The sequence below is a fragment of the Sitodiplosis mosellana genome, unplaced genomic scaffold, assembly GCF_009176505.1.
Source record: "Sitodiplosis mosellana isolate CC-2019 unplaced genomic scaffold, AAFC_SMos_1.0 Smas_scaffold_30, whole genome shotgun sequence".
Classification (NCBI taxonomy): domain Eukaryota; kingdom Metazoa; phylum Arthropoda; class Insecta; order Diptera; family Cecidomyiidae; genus Sitodiplosis; species Sitodiplosis mosellana.
This window is the reverse complement of record NW_022595272.1, coordinates 227,248-242,000: the sequence shown is the minus strand read 5'-3', so window position 1 is coordinate 242,000 and position 14,753 is coordinate 227,248. Positions and strand designations below refer to the sequence as shown.

The 14,753-nt window shown below is 36.1% G+C and overlaps 1 protein-coding gene across 4 annotated transcripts in view; it reads left to right on the top strand.

Moving 5' to 3' along the window:
• LOC129569160 (disintegrin and metalloproteinase domain-containing protein unc-71) overlaps positions 1-14,753 on the top strand; it is a 303,850-nt gene that overhangs the window by 260,917 nt on the left and 28,180 nt on the right. For all 4 annotated transcript variants that reach the window (XM_055447710.1, XM_055447708.1, XM_055447709.1 and 1 more), the window contains 4 exons: positions 4,250-4,322; positions 4,809-4,955; positions 11,816-12,121; positions 14,035-14,207. In XM_055447710.1, coding sequence (XP_055303685.1) covers positions 4,250-4,322; positions 4,809-4,955; positions 11,816-12,121; positions 14,035-14,207 — 699 coding nt within the window. The remainder of the gene's footprint in view (positions 1-4,249; positions 4,323-4,808; positions 4,956-11,815; positions 12,122-14,034; positions 14,208-14,753) is intronic.

The following is a 14,753-nucleotide window of genomic DNA, read 5'->3' as shown; positions in this document are numbered from 1 at the left end:
CCGTCGTATGGTTTCATCTTAGGATTATCCTTATATTTCATTTCATTATGAGGTACCAAATTAAGTTGTGAAAGCAACAAAGACCGTTCTCAAGAATAGGCTTGGAAAACATGAAAGCAATGCTCTTCATTTGGTTGGCTTTGAAATTTTCATAAATTGCAAATCCAATATTGTGGATTTATTACTGCGTCTTGGCTCTCTTCTGCTGAAAATAATAAGATGAGCGAAACGAGATGCTTAAAAACTGATTAAATTTATTGAATTATTCATAGTTGAAATTTATGGTTGAATGTTGTATTGCAGCTTAACTGAATAAAAAAATCCGTTGGTTAAATTAATTTAAACACTCCCGCTGAGTAGAACCAATTGCAAGTGTTCATCTCAAACGATGTGCTTTTTTACTTAAATCCATTTAAACCCTTTTCGGTAATAGGTATATATGGAAACGACATAACACACAACCATCACAGAGTCCACCAACGAAAATGCCACAAATGTATGCTTGACACGCTTGACAAAGATGACCTTCCTTTTCGTTTGTACGATAGAATTTTGCCAAACGATAATGTGTTCACATTAAGCGACCTCGCTTCTCGCTACCGAAACACAAAACACAAACACACATTCATTTTTCAAAATGAAGCGAACTTCGGTGTGCAACTGCTTTCCAAATTAATTCGGTGGAATTATACGAAGCATTTTTAACATGTTTATTAAATTTGAATTGCACAAGAACATAAATAGACAACGAGATTCAAGCGGTATTTTATTTAAATTTAATATACGTTGAGTACTACGGACTCACATTTATGCAAATGATAGATAACGAAACGATTTTCGCGAGCTCTAATTATAGAATAATTTTGGCTTAAATTCGCAATATCTTCTTGTTCTTGAAAACGATGCGATGATTGAGCATGAGCATACAATATTTTTTAAGTCCGAAATGATCAAGAGAATTCGGCAACAAAACCAAAAACTGTTGGCTAAACAAAATATCAAGTTTCTTTTGAGATTAGAGACCGTGGTCACGTTTACGATTCGGTGCAGATAAAATTTATTCCGATTTCGGTATGTATATTAAATCACACGGTTTTTGTCTGAATTGTGTGGAGCATACAAATGAGGAGGAGTGGCGGGAGAAGAATGAGCGTTGAAATCCCTCAATCTTTGTGCCAAACGAAATATTACCCCGAAACGAGCAACGCGCGCGTACTAGATTAAAATTGGTGTTCAACTCGGAGGTAAATTTCGAACATGATATATAAATTAAGCATAAGAACATGCAACAACTACATAGTGTATTTTCAGTTCGCTAAAGCAAAAAAAAAAAACTGTGTGTCTGTATGGTGGAGAGCAAAAAGTACAAAATTGATACGCCATATGGTCGTATGTTAGCTACATAACACACATCGGGCTTACATGTTGAAATATTTGAACATATCCACGGCATAGCAAATATGAATATGTAAATAAGCACAACGCAAACGGTACGGTAAGCGAAACCAAAAAAACAGGATTGCCTGAAGAGCACAGAATGGATAGAGCTAAACTGTATTTATGCGAGAGAGCGTTTTTTTCACTCCTTTTTCCGATGGGTATGATGATGATGGTGGTGGAAAAACGCGCTCTCACATCGTAATTGTCTTTATATTTTTTTCAATGATGCTTGAATCGTGAAAAAATGTCGAAAATGAAGTAGAAGCAAAAAAACAATAAAGATAAAATAAATAAACAAAGTAAATTTTCTACGATCTCATTAAAATGATGCATCATATGAGTACTGGTTTTGTCGTTCACCGTGTGCTACTTTATCAAATTCAAGACTCCTAATCTATGCAGAAAATTCTATTCACATACTCTCGAATGGAGTAAAAGAACCAAACAGTGGTTTTAATTTATTTCCCAGTTTACAAAGATGCAGTTTTTTCTCTGTATCCCAACGTCGAACAAGCAAACGATTATATTTTTGAATGTGAATAGTGGTTTTTCTACACGTTCCGGAAATTAATATGTAATTTTGTACACACATCAAAATTAAATTAATAATTTCTCCTTTGCCTTTGTTTGAACGAATATATATTATATATATATATCATTTACCGAGAGTGCCTCACAATCTGCCTCGGCACGGCTGTTGCTGCGGCTTCTCCGATGACAAAGTTTTCATACTGACTTTGTTATTTGACTCGTTTGGTATTTGTGTATTTGCGTCTTCAAACATACACTCGTTTTATAAATTCTTCATTTCGATCGAAAATTTTCAAAATAGAAATGCGTTGCGGTCGTTTTTGTGTAAAGTGGCAATCAAGCAATCGTTTCCACTCGAACAAAGTAAAGCACTTTTTCATTCTCTTTTCGAAACACACACACACACATACACACACTCCCTCTCTCATTTAAATTCAATTCGCTTGAAAATCCAGATTTCAGTTTTTTTTCGCATTTCGTACCATGATTCTTGCATTGTTTTAATTGAATAAGTGGATTTTGCATCGAATGCCGCAAATGGATAAATAAGAGCGACGAAAGAGAGCGACTGAGCCGTATGCAATGTGAAAAACATTGCACAGTACCACAAATCCGTTAATGTGTTTTCGTTTACTTTTTACTAAATCCGCTATAGAAGTACTTTTAGCCATTTTTTTCTGCTGTTACTGCTTTCGTTTGTCTCTCTCACTCTCGCTGCGTCCCTTTGGTTTGTAATGACGTTGAATGTCAAACATCATCAACGATGCGGTTCACGTGTATGCCATGATATGAGATTGGTTAGTTCGTTGGAGACTTTTATGCATTCTACATTTTCATTTTTATCGCACAGAGATTTCTTTATGATTATTTTTATTCGGTTGGCTTTATGTTGGGATTTCTAATCACTCACCCACAAAATCAACTCGACAAACATAGACTTTGTGTTTATTGCGTTGCAATGCAAATGGCATTTTCCACACTAAATCCACCGCATATATACGCTGAGTAAAAATGCTTTGGAGGAAGGGAAAAGAAATTGAGGTTGATCAAAGAGCGTAACAGTTTAACATTTTTTCCCCATATTTTTTTCTCTCTCTCTACCTCCCTCTTCTTAATGAAGCAAATGTAGAAAATCAGATGCATTTTGTCAAGAAATAGTTAATGGCTCGGAAAAGCTGCGAGCATATAAATGGAAATAAAATGATTTAGAGGTGCTGAATTGAAGTGTAGAGTAAAGTACGTTCGATCGAAATGCCGAAGCGGCAGCAGAGAGTAGCTGGAGCACATTTCGAATTAATGTACTTCCAACGAAAATAAATAAATAAATTTCCAACTTTATGTATTGCTTGCCCTTCTTCAACTTGCACTCCAAGACATACATCGCTTTCTCTTTGCTGATTATCAGAGAAATTGCACTCATTAAACGGCAATATTGCATTTTATGCAGCAATTTTTCCATCTTTGATATAAAATCTCTCCCGTCAGTATCATAAAGAAACTTGCTACAAAGTTGATTAATTTTTTCAATGTGATTTTTTTCATCATCCACGCGTTTTCTGAAATTGATTTCTAATAGCCAACGTATATCAAATGTAGTTTTATGATCTCCCTCTATTGGTTTTTAAATAGAATTTATAGTGCGACTCTAAAGTGAATCAATGTCTGACACATAATAAATAGTAATGTCAATATCTTAATGTAAAATAAATTTTTGAATCAATGCAGCCTTCAATTTCATTACCCGCATTTTTTGTCCCATACTTTGTTGAAGTTGGCACTTTTCTTCTCAATCTCACTCACTCACTCTGGTCTCGTTCCGCTTAGCCTCTATTGCTCTTAGTGTTTGCCCCCGGTGTGTTATGGCCTGTCATAAAAATGCACTGCGTTGGAAAGCAATTTTTAAGCCGGAAACTCCCGTTGAAATATAATTTCCGTTAATTTATGATTTCGAAGCAATTGGCGAATGTTGACAGGGGCAAATGGTCTGTTGTTGAAAGGCTAGAGTGTATTTACGGGCAAAGTGAAAATTTACTGGCATCAAGAGCTTTAACAATTTTCTCGACTCTCTTTCAATTTAGATGCACGTTCAATTTAGAGTAGAACTACCGTATACGTTGTTGCCAACCGGAAACGGTAAACGTAAATCGAAAATTGAAAAATGCTACTTGGAGTTAAACTTTACCCTTTCGGAAAGAAGCAATTATTTTCTTTGCACATTCTTTTTCCCCTCAAATAAAGTTATCATCATTTTGATTTTCATGTTTGATTTCTTTCGCAGGCAACTTTTATCGCCCAATATTCAACAAAAACATTATCTAGCCAACGGATACGCCATGGATGGTGGTCGGCACGTAAGTATAGTATATAATATATATCTCAATGTGATCCATCCATCCAGTCACGCCCAATCGCAAAAAATCACAATGAACGCGTTCCCGTTCGATAAGTGGAATGTTTGCTATGTAGCGCAGAATTCAATTCATTTAAATTTTCGATTAAACTCATTGAGTCGACTTTGAAGTGCCTTTGTCTCAATAATACAAATACGAATCGAATTGAAGCGATTTCATTCACCGCGAATCTATGTTCGAGCTCAGAAGAGCGAACTCTGGCGAAATAGAATGAAGGCATGCATAGCGCGATTCCAACGAATTTATTTGCTTTGGAAAGCAATTAAATTTGCCCAACGAACGAACATACGACTTTTGTGTTTGATTTTGCTTTTTGTTAATGACAACACAAAACAATGGCAGTGACAATTTTTTACAAGTAGATTTCCATTATTCAAGTGTTTGTTATCTCATTTTGAAAAAAAAAAATGATTATTTCCAATCCAGGATGTCGAACATTGCTTCTATCATGGCACAGTTAAAGATTACCCTGGTGCTAGTGCTGCCTTTCACACCTGCAACGGAGTTAGCGGTGTTATTCACGTAGGAAATGAAACTTTTGTTATACATCCATTTTACGGAGGTGATTTATCGGTAAGTAATTCGTTGTCTATTCCGGTGTTTGTCGCAATCTCATTTACGTTTTGGATACGTGGCATTTGAGTTAAAGGTCGCGCGCAAGATCCAATAATATGAAAGCTTTTGATAAATAAATGTGTTTTAGCTTGCTGTTTTAGCCGAACTTCCATCAAGGTGGATTTGTCCGTTCTAATACTTGATAAGCGTTTACGTGTGCGTAGAAAGTACTTAAATTGCCAAGTCTTCACATTCTGCCGATTTCGAGTTGGACACACGATATATTGTTGTTTTCTCCAGATTTATTAATTTTGAGCTCATGAATATAACCAAACAAATAGACTTTGCTCCACTTTCAACTCAAATAAATGGACTTAACCGTTGCATACACACAGGCATACACTTATGCTAAATGGTATGCTTTGGCCAGGGCACAATAACGATTCGGGGTGTTTTCGTCCATTGGATCGGGTGGTATTAATTAAATTCGAATCTGGTTTTAGTGTTGGACGAAACGAAAACAAGCATCTTGAGGACGACATTTGCAATTTCAATCACATCAACCACGTTCATATCTATTCATATCCTTGCGTTTCTCGTTCACACTTCTGATTCTCGAGCAATGAACGGCTAAAATTTGATGCCATTGAACCGCATCGGCAAAGCAATTCGTCGAATGTTATTTGAATCGCATATGATGGCTCATGAATGTGTGGAATCAATACGAAATTATAAGGCAACAATTCGATGGATTGATTTGTATGCCTTTGGGTGTTGGTCCAATGGTCACTGGGGTGAGATGTTGCAATCATGTTTTGATAATTGCAAAGTGAACATGACACACGAATTGCGTTTCATCGAATATTTATGAAGGATAATATGCATCAAGTGTGTTAGCAATTGATGATCGGCTGACATAGACCGAAAACGCCTGTCACAGCAAATGCTTTGCGACAATTTCATTATCCCGACTATATATTTTCGAAAATTCGTGATGTGTGTATCATATTTGACCATTTTACTGCTTGCATCATTTTCATCATTTTGTTTTGATTGGCGTATCGGCTGCATTAAAAACTGATCAATTGAATACACCGAACGTAGAACATTTTCCTCTTCTTCCCTTTCTCTTCGTCCGAAGGATAATGCTACAAATTACATGAGGTAATAATAACATTCATTTTCTGCGTTCAACTCACACTTTCTCCTTCGTCACATCCAACGCAAATGGCCCTTGAGTTGAATAGTTTATCAAAGCGTGCAGCTCGGAAATAAATTTATTGAGTGCACAAGTAAACAAAAGATTCGTTATCTCTTGGGCCTTTTCATGTAAGGTTCACCATACTGTTTGAAGTGCGGTGAGCGTCAACGGTTTTGTCTAGGGATTCAAAGTACTAGTGTAATTAAAGTTGTATTCATTCATTTATTCATTCATTCATACAATCTCATATGGCTTGCACTGGCTTAAATTATAAATTGAACTGCAATAGTTAAATTATAAATATTAATGGTCTTGGTCGCATTGAAAAATATCATTTCCATATGCTACAAGCCTGTGAAAATAGTAACAGAACATTTTGATATAGATGTAGTGATCAATAGAATTGAATGTAAGTAAAATATTTCTGACTAGTAAATAATACATATATGAAAAGCGGCAAACCGATTGAAATCCTTTCTCTTTCTTTCGGTTTAATTGATGCTTATGTGGCTGAATGGAAAACTAAAGATTCAAAAAGCCCTTGAGTGAGCTAATAATCTAAGTGAATGCGTTACATTTCTCGATTGAATCCGATTCCGTAATGGAAATACTAATAATAAAGCGGTTTTTGTCGTTGTTATCATACCATCCAACGATATTATTATCCACGTTCCCACTACAATTTCCAAAAAAATACATATAAAAAAGAGAAAAAACGAACGAATGAAGAGAAAAACAGATAAAATTGTATTTTGTGGACTGAATTGAGGTAGATTATCTCCGATGGATTTGGCCTTTGAACGATAGATTTGAGTTGACCGTATATGTTTCTCTTCTCTCTTCTCTCTTCTCTTTTCATTTTGTTTGGTATGTGTTGTTGCTTTACTGCGTCGATGTTGTGCTTACAATTTTTCCAATTTTATCAGGATTCGTTTACTATACAATGAGATGTCCCACCGTCGAACGGTTCAAAATCTTTGGACGAACGACGATACTCAGGTATTAAGCATTTTCGATGACCATTCGGATAGAATTCTATAAATACCTTCGCTTAAATTTCATGAAACAACAGTCGATATGAACGAACACAAACACACACATAAGCAGGGCAAAAATAAAAAACATTGGAACATCGAAGCAAGAAAAGAAAAGGCTACGTTCCGATTTTGCGCTATATCTATTCATTTTGCAACATCATCGGCCGTTGTAAAAATGTTTGCGTGTATAATACGACTTCTTTTCGGGTCGATAATAGTATATCGTTTCGATCAACGAATATCACCTCCTTTTCTATTCCATTGAAAACGGCATTTCTCTATTCACACTATATCGGTCCGTTATTTCTCAATAGTTGGATGCCTTTCATTCAGTGTCCGGCCCATAGATTTTAGATAATCATAATTCTTTCACTAACAATTCATTTAATAGAAACAATTGCTTTTGTTGTTGCTGCTGCTGCTTCGGTTGTTGTTGTCGTCGGCGAAATTGTCGGCGTCGCCGATATAATACTGTCTCGAGCGGAATGCAACAAATGTAAAGCTTTAATCGTGAAATCGATTGGGGGAAAAAGCTAAAGCATAAAGCCAACAAAATTAAACGGAACACATCGGCTTCACAAGGATGTGTACACGTACAGTGTAGCTTAAATAAACGACGCGAAATCCGATTTGACCATCACCAACAAGAGAAAATAATCTAAAAGCGCATTTCACTTGTTTTCAATTTGGTGTCGCAAGTAATTGCAAAATGTGAACAATTTCAAAACAAAAGACTGAACTGCGAACGACCGAGAAATTCAACAATTCAGAGAAGTAAATCGGAAAAATAAATCTTCGTCTGAAACCAGTTCACAAAAGCTGATTTAAATGAGGACAAAGCAAGAAATAGAAAATCTCTGGAAAATGAAAACACAACAAAATCGATGGACAATTTTTTCCCCCAACTATTGTTGAATTGGACAAACCCAGGTCGTCAATTTCGAATTTCTATTACACTACATTTGTTGAGCTTTCTTTTACTTCTCTTAGATACACACACAAACAGACACACACACACAAAACGCAATGGCATAAAAAGAAGCGATAGCGAAAAGGAAAGGGAGAAATTGATTGGGTTCCTTTTTTGTACCAACTATTTTATTCCGTCTCTTTTTTGCTTGCCGCACTCTTTCTCTGGCGCACTTACCTCGAGATGTTTTTGCGCGGGAATAAGAATAAAGCGGTACGTGTGCTTATCTCTGATTGGGCCACAAAATCATGTAGTTTTCTTTCAAATCAATCGAATTGGGTAGGCGCGCGCCCCGATTTCATGTGCTAGTTTCCTTTTTCGAAGGCGATGTCTTTGTGGTTTCCGGAGATTGTAGAAATGGATTTGAAGTCAAAAACCAGGAATTGAATGCCCGAATCGAATCATGTCGGTTCCATAGTTATGCCAATAGTCAATACCAACAACAACAACATCGCCGAAAAAAGCAGTGGAAATAGCGGCACAAAAAATGGGATTTGGAAAGCCATCATTCTACATTCAAAATATCAAACATAACGCATGAACTGTGTGTATGTTGAACGAATATCTAAGAATAACAAATGAAATCAATGGGATATGCTGTGCAAAGAGCGAAACGGAATGCTTTGACAATAGGCCAATTTTCACTCGAAAAATGTATTCGAACACTCACACTCGATGCCTTGGAGTTGCACGTTTTATCTTCTCTTTTTTTACAAATTTTTTGTTCGAGAAATGTTTTTTTTTGTCACCACTTCGTCGTCGCACATCCAATGGACAAATTGCATAGAGGAAGGTACCAAAGTCAAATACAATGGGAATGAATAAAATGAAGGAAAAATCAAGTGAAAAATGAAAGTATCAAATCGAGAGCCCGGAGCCGCATATACGATACGAAACGTGTGTAGCACACATGTTGGCCATATTTGCCCACACACACACATACAATAGCATCAACGAATTGGTCGAATTGAGCGAGCGCGCACCAGCATTTTTGTCTGTCGATTTCTTTTAAATGGAATTAGCCTTTTCGGCGAAAGAACCTGATTTCGGTCATAATGTAAATACTCTTGCTCGACAGTGGCCGGCTGTCTATTTGAACTTTTGGCTGAGTGAACTCCTTTCTTCCGACTCAATGAATGCAAATGTCATTATCGAATGTGCGCCCACCCTATTTTTCGATATGCTTAAAATGTATTCAGATTAGTTGAGTCGAATGTCATTGTTGTATTCTGATTCTCGGAATTTTCAGCACATCATTTTTTTGTTCGCTTTCACACACCCATTACAGCCAACATAGCAGCCATGCTTTTGTTATTCAGCCCCAAAATTCTTCTTTATACTTTCGACATTTGTCACAACGTCACAAAATGTCGAGAAAAAGTCCATGTCGTTTTTATTTGTGTCTTTGGACTCTTTGTCCAACCCGGCCGATTGTATGATTCACATGCATATATTCATGCGTGTAGAGCAATTTGATGGTATTATGTATGTATGTAAATCCAACGAACGAGATGAATCCAGCAAATGGGGTTTGAACACATTAAGATGGACGCAAAACAAGAAGAAAAAAACAACAAGCGAAATGAATTTTTCCGTTTCATTTGGCAGGTTTTTCAGGTTGTTTCTATTGGAAAAATCAAATTCGCACTATCGATTTCATTTGGATGATTGACCGTGAAAAACGAGTGAAATGTTCGCAACAAGATTCTGCACCAAATTGATTCCTTTTTTTTGCAGATTTATCGAAGAACTAACACTTAGGACGAATAGAAGCTACTAACACAAGTGCTTGATTTCCAATTTTACATGGAAAAACCTTCACAGTTTTTTCTTTCGAACTCTTTCTGTGCGCCCACTCTCTCATCTAATTCACACTCTTTTTCCCACTTGATTTCTTCATTATAAACTTCGATTGACTTTCGAATAAAGCCTGGGGTACTTAATAGATTAAATCGGTTCGCACCTTTTTTCTCAATAGGTTTATCGATGGAATTGTACAAACCGGAATCAACGTTATTTGTCTGCCTCCAAACATCCGTGGGCTTTTCGGCTAACATCAAAGCTGCTCTGCCGAGTACAATATTATCGTTTGAATGGAGGAAAATTCGATAGATTTTTTGCAATCGAATGACATTAGTATATGACACAACAGCGTAAATTGAGTCTAATTTCCGAGATTTTTGGCTAAAAATATTTCGATACGAAACCCAAATGCTTGAAATCTTTTTTGGAAGCAAAATCTATAAATTCAGTCGTTTTTTTTTCGTCGTTTGAATGCTGAAAATGTTATTCAAATTGCCTAAGAAAAAAAATCCAATTTTCTACTCAACCAATTTCAGTAGCAATCGCATACTCATTATCCATGAGGGAGGAAAGATTCAAAGAATATTTTTGTTCCTTTGCGCCAAACGCATAATGATTGTAATGGAAATCTACCATCGAATGTGAGTGAAATGTGTTCGACATGCTGCCAAAAATGCCATTCCAATTAGATTTATTGAGCAAATCAGTTCATGAATCGAATTCAGTACTTCAAAGGCGTTTTTCCTCATATTCCTGTTCGTAATTTTGAAATTGATTCGAGATTTGAATCACCGTTGCGAGCGAATGACTTTTCATGTACCACCGTTTGTCGATGCGAATTTTCGTGTATGTCTGTTTGTGTGAAAGAATAACATCCATTCTTTTACAATGTTCTCCGACGCAAAACATGTATGATTTCACACTTCGTATCACTTCGTATTCCATTTAATTATGAGTCGTATTTGCAGCTTCGCGAGTACAAAGTGAACAGCGATGTGTAAAAGTACTTTCGAAGAATGTTAAATGAGTTTGAATTTGTTCGGCGGTAATATATTTCAGGCAATTTTCACTTGGCTGGTCGGGTATTGCTGCTCGGCTCACAACAACGCGATCCCTTCGATGGAATTTCGTACTAATGCCGTCTGGCATTTGTGCAACTCCAACATGGTGAATACATTCCCGAAATTATCATAATTGAAGCAAATTTCGCAGGAAACTGAGTTTACGGGCGTTTAATGAGCAAAAATTTATTGCAAATTTTGTGATCGCTTTGCATCATCGTCGTAAATACGTGTATGTACAACATCGAGAATTTCGTTTATATTTTATTTTAGAGCGACAAGAAAAAAAATGTTCTGGGGCAACCAATTCACTTCACGCGGCAGTCTAATTAAAACTTTAACTTTTGCGCCACCGATCAAAATTAATAGCATTCCATTATTTTGCTGACTGAGCGACAAACAATGTTTGCCATTCAATTTTGTTTCGACGGTTTCGAGTTACGCATAAATATGCAAAAAATGTGTTGGCAACAACTTTATTTTCGGAAAACAACAACGCGTTGCGTTTGTTTATATTGATGCAGATTTTTAATTATTTTATGGAAAACACTTTGATTATCGAAAGCTTTTTGTGTATACATTGGGTCTTGTCAATTTTGTGTGATGTTTTGTTGGACTGTACGACAGTCTGTACGTTTTATATTTTTTTATTTCCACTTCGCCGTATATTATTTATATGTTGACATTAAACTAAAAGAATGCTGTGTTTCTGTTTTTTTCGCCCCGATTTTTGCAATCGTTTGATGTGCGTAACACAAATTTGGTCATTGGATGAAAAAAAAAACAAATCAAATTCGTTTCAACAGAAACATCCGCACGTCATTTTCGAAGCGCGAACCAAAGCGAATAAGGGTTGTGCGAATACGGGTGCATTGGAGCGGCGAATGGGTGTCAGACGACAAAAGCATATAGCTGGATTTCATGGTGATCTAGGCAACGTTGAAGAACAACATCCAAATGGTGCTGGACGATACAAGCGTGATGTACGCGAAGCAACCAAATACATTGAAACTGCCATTGTTGTCGATAAGGCAATGTTTGAAAAGCGCAACGGAAGCACACGTGCCGAAGTCGTTCACGATGCTATCCAAGTGGCCAACATTGCCGATTTGGTGAGTATTTTTTCACCTTTCCACCTTTTCATTTTTGTTGTTCTGAATTGTTTTTCTCTTTCATTGTTCTATTTATTTTTCGTTTTATTTATTGTTATATTCTAGAACAAAAACGCCAGCAAAACATATTTAATATTCGCTTAACTAATGAGAATGAGACGAAAGTTTTGCTAAAATCAATAAACATATTCTTTGATTATGATGATGTCAAATTTAGGCCGAAAAGGCCATAAAACAAAATTCTTTATAAAATACTTAGCCTTCTACCCGAATGCAATTTAATTTAACGCCCTTTTCTTTTTCCAAGTAACTTTCATCTTTTATCTGTTAACATTTTGTCGCAATTATCGGCGATTTAATATAAATTTCACTCGAAGGCAGCAATTAGTGTTTGAGTCGCAAGCGCAGAAATCTATTTTGAAAATGAATCTTTAACTTTGATTTTTGCTGCGAGCAAGGTTTCCCAAACTTTTCTTGATGTTTGATTTTTTTTTCCATCCATTTTCTTGCGCTTGTTATAGACGACAGCCGAAAATTGGATTCGATACACTAAAGTTCCATTTTCAATTCATCAGACGCATCCGACAACAAGTTGGGAAAATAAAAATGAAGTGATGGGAACGCAAGAATGTTTTCCAAATACATTTTCGTTCGTCATATATTATTAGCAGACTTTATTGTGAAAATTCAATATCGTCGCGGGCGATTGCGATGTCGAAAGGTTTTTCAATGCCTTTTTTCTGTTTGGTTCGTTAGTGTGAAAGCGAAGAGCTATCGAATTTTATCTAATTAAAGTTCACAAAATTTTACCCATTTGACAAATACGCGCCATGACAACGCCGTTTATTGCGAACGCGACCGCGTCAATTGTTTTTATTCTCTTTTCTGTCGCTTTTCTGTTTGACAATGATCAACATTATACGGAGAGAAAAAAAAATTGCGGAATAGAAGAAAGTGATGAAGAAAATATTCTCATTAACACTGCTGCGAAGTGCGATAGCGAAATTTTTTATTTCGCTTCCATTTTGGCTCTGGTTTTGTCATTGAAGGTCACCCAAACAAATTTCTGGTATAAAAACATGAAGAAAAAATGCGATGCTTGCATTTAATTCTATTCGCAATGAATTTCAAGCAATTTTTCCACTTCCTCTGGTCGAAGAAAACAATCCAACAACAGAACTTTTCCAATATTCAACATCGTTTACGCAAAAGATACGATACAGCAATCATAGAGAACGCTATTAGTCCATCTGGTGAAATGAGACACCGATAACAGCAGTACGTGTACAATATGTATTTTATTAGCCGAAGAAAATTCAATTGAGCGACTATGTCGTACGTCTTCGACTTTAGTTACTAGTCGCAAGCGATTCATTCGAAAAATCATTTATTTTCTCTTTCGGTCGAAAACTTTCCACAATTTGATTCCGAACATTAATTTTTCTTTTTGTTCTTTCGGGGAGGCCCATGTTAATCAATTTTATGTATCCGACGCCGAGTGGTGGTGGTGGTGGTGGTATTGATGATGCTCCACTTGAGGTAGCATGCGAAACATTTTGTTCTCAAAATTGTTGAACTGTTCAATTGTTTTTGTTGGCGATTCATGAACAGAAAAAATACAGCGAATAAAAAACTTTTTCTCATAAGCAATTATCGAGTTGTTTTTCATTTATAATTTAATATATTTGGTCTTGCGCATTCAATTGGGTCCATTATAATGAATCCCATTTATACGTTTTATTCATTGGTATATTTAGCGTGCATTTTTCATTCAAATGGCACACAATTTTTTCTTCCATATTCCCTTGATTTGTTCCACAAATTATTGTTTTGTCCCATTATTTATGAAAAAAAATCGAAATTGAATTTGAACGCTAATATGTCCTGTCTCTCTTTTATGGTATTTCCTACAGTATTTTCGTACGTTGAATACACGAGTGTCGGTTGTTTATGTGGAGACATGGGGTGGTGCCAATCAAGCACAAATTGATGGCAACAAAGACATCGGCAAAGCAATTTCCAACTTTAATGATTATACGTCACGTAATTTATTTAAAATTGATAAGGATACGACGCAGCTGTTAACGTAAGTATAACAAAGCCGCAACACAATCAATTCCATTCGGAAAATACGCATTGGTCCGCTCAAGAACATCTGCTACTTTGTGTGTGTGTGACGAATAATGAACATTTACATTGAGAAGAAGAAGAGAAGAAGAAAAAATACGTGAGACTCAATGAAATTCTTAATCTGTTGAAACTGTTTAATGAACAAATTTACCATCGTTTGACGGCATTTACATCGCATTTTACATGCAAAAATATCAATCATCCGGTTCACAACTGATTTGATTTAAGCTTGTCAATGTCATACCGACCGTAATGAAGACCGAATCAAATTAAATTCTTTCTTCTTTTGGGATGGTCGGTTTGCTTGGACGTTTTTCGTGACTGGAATTTTATTTTTCGCATCGTACTAAATGAATTTTAATGATTAATGGCAAACTAAAACCACGGCACAACTCAATAAAAAAAACTACGCTACAAATATACCGTGTGTATTCCCTGCGCACGCTACGTTTATACCATTTTCACGCTTACGCTTATTTTATACCTCGTTTAATACAGAGTC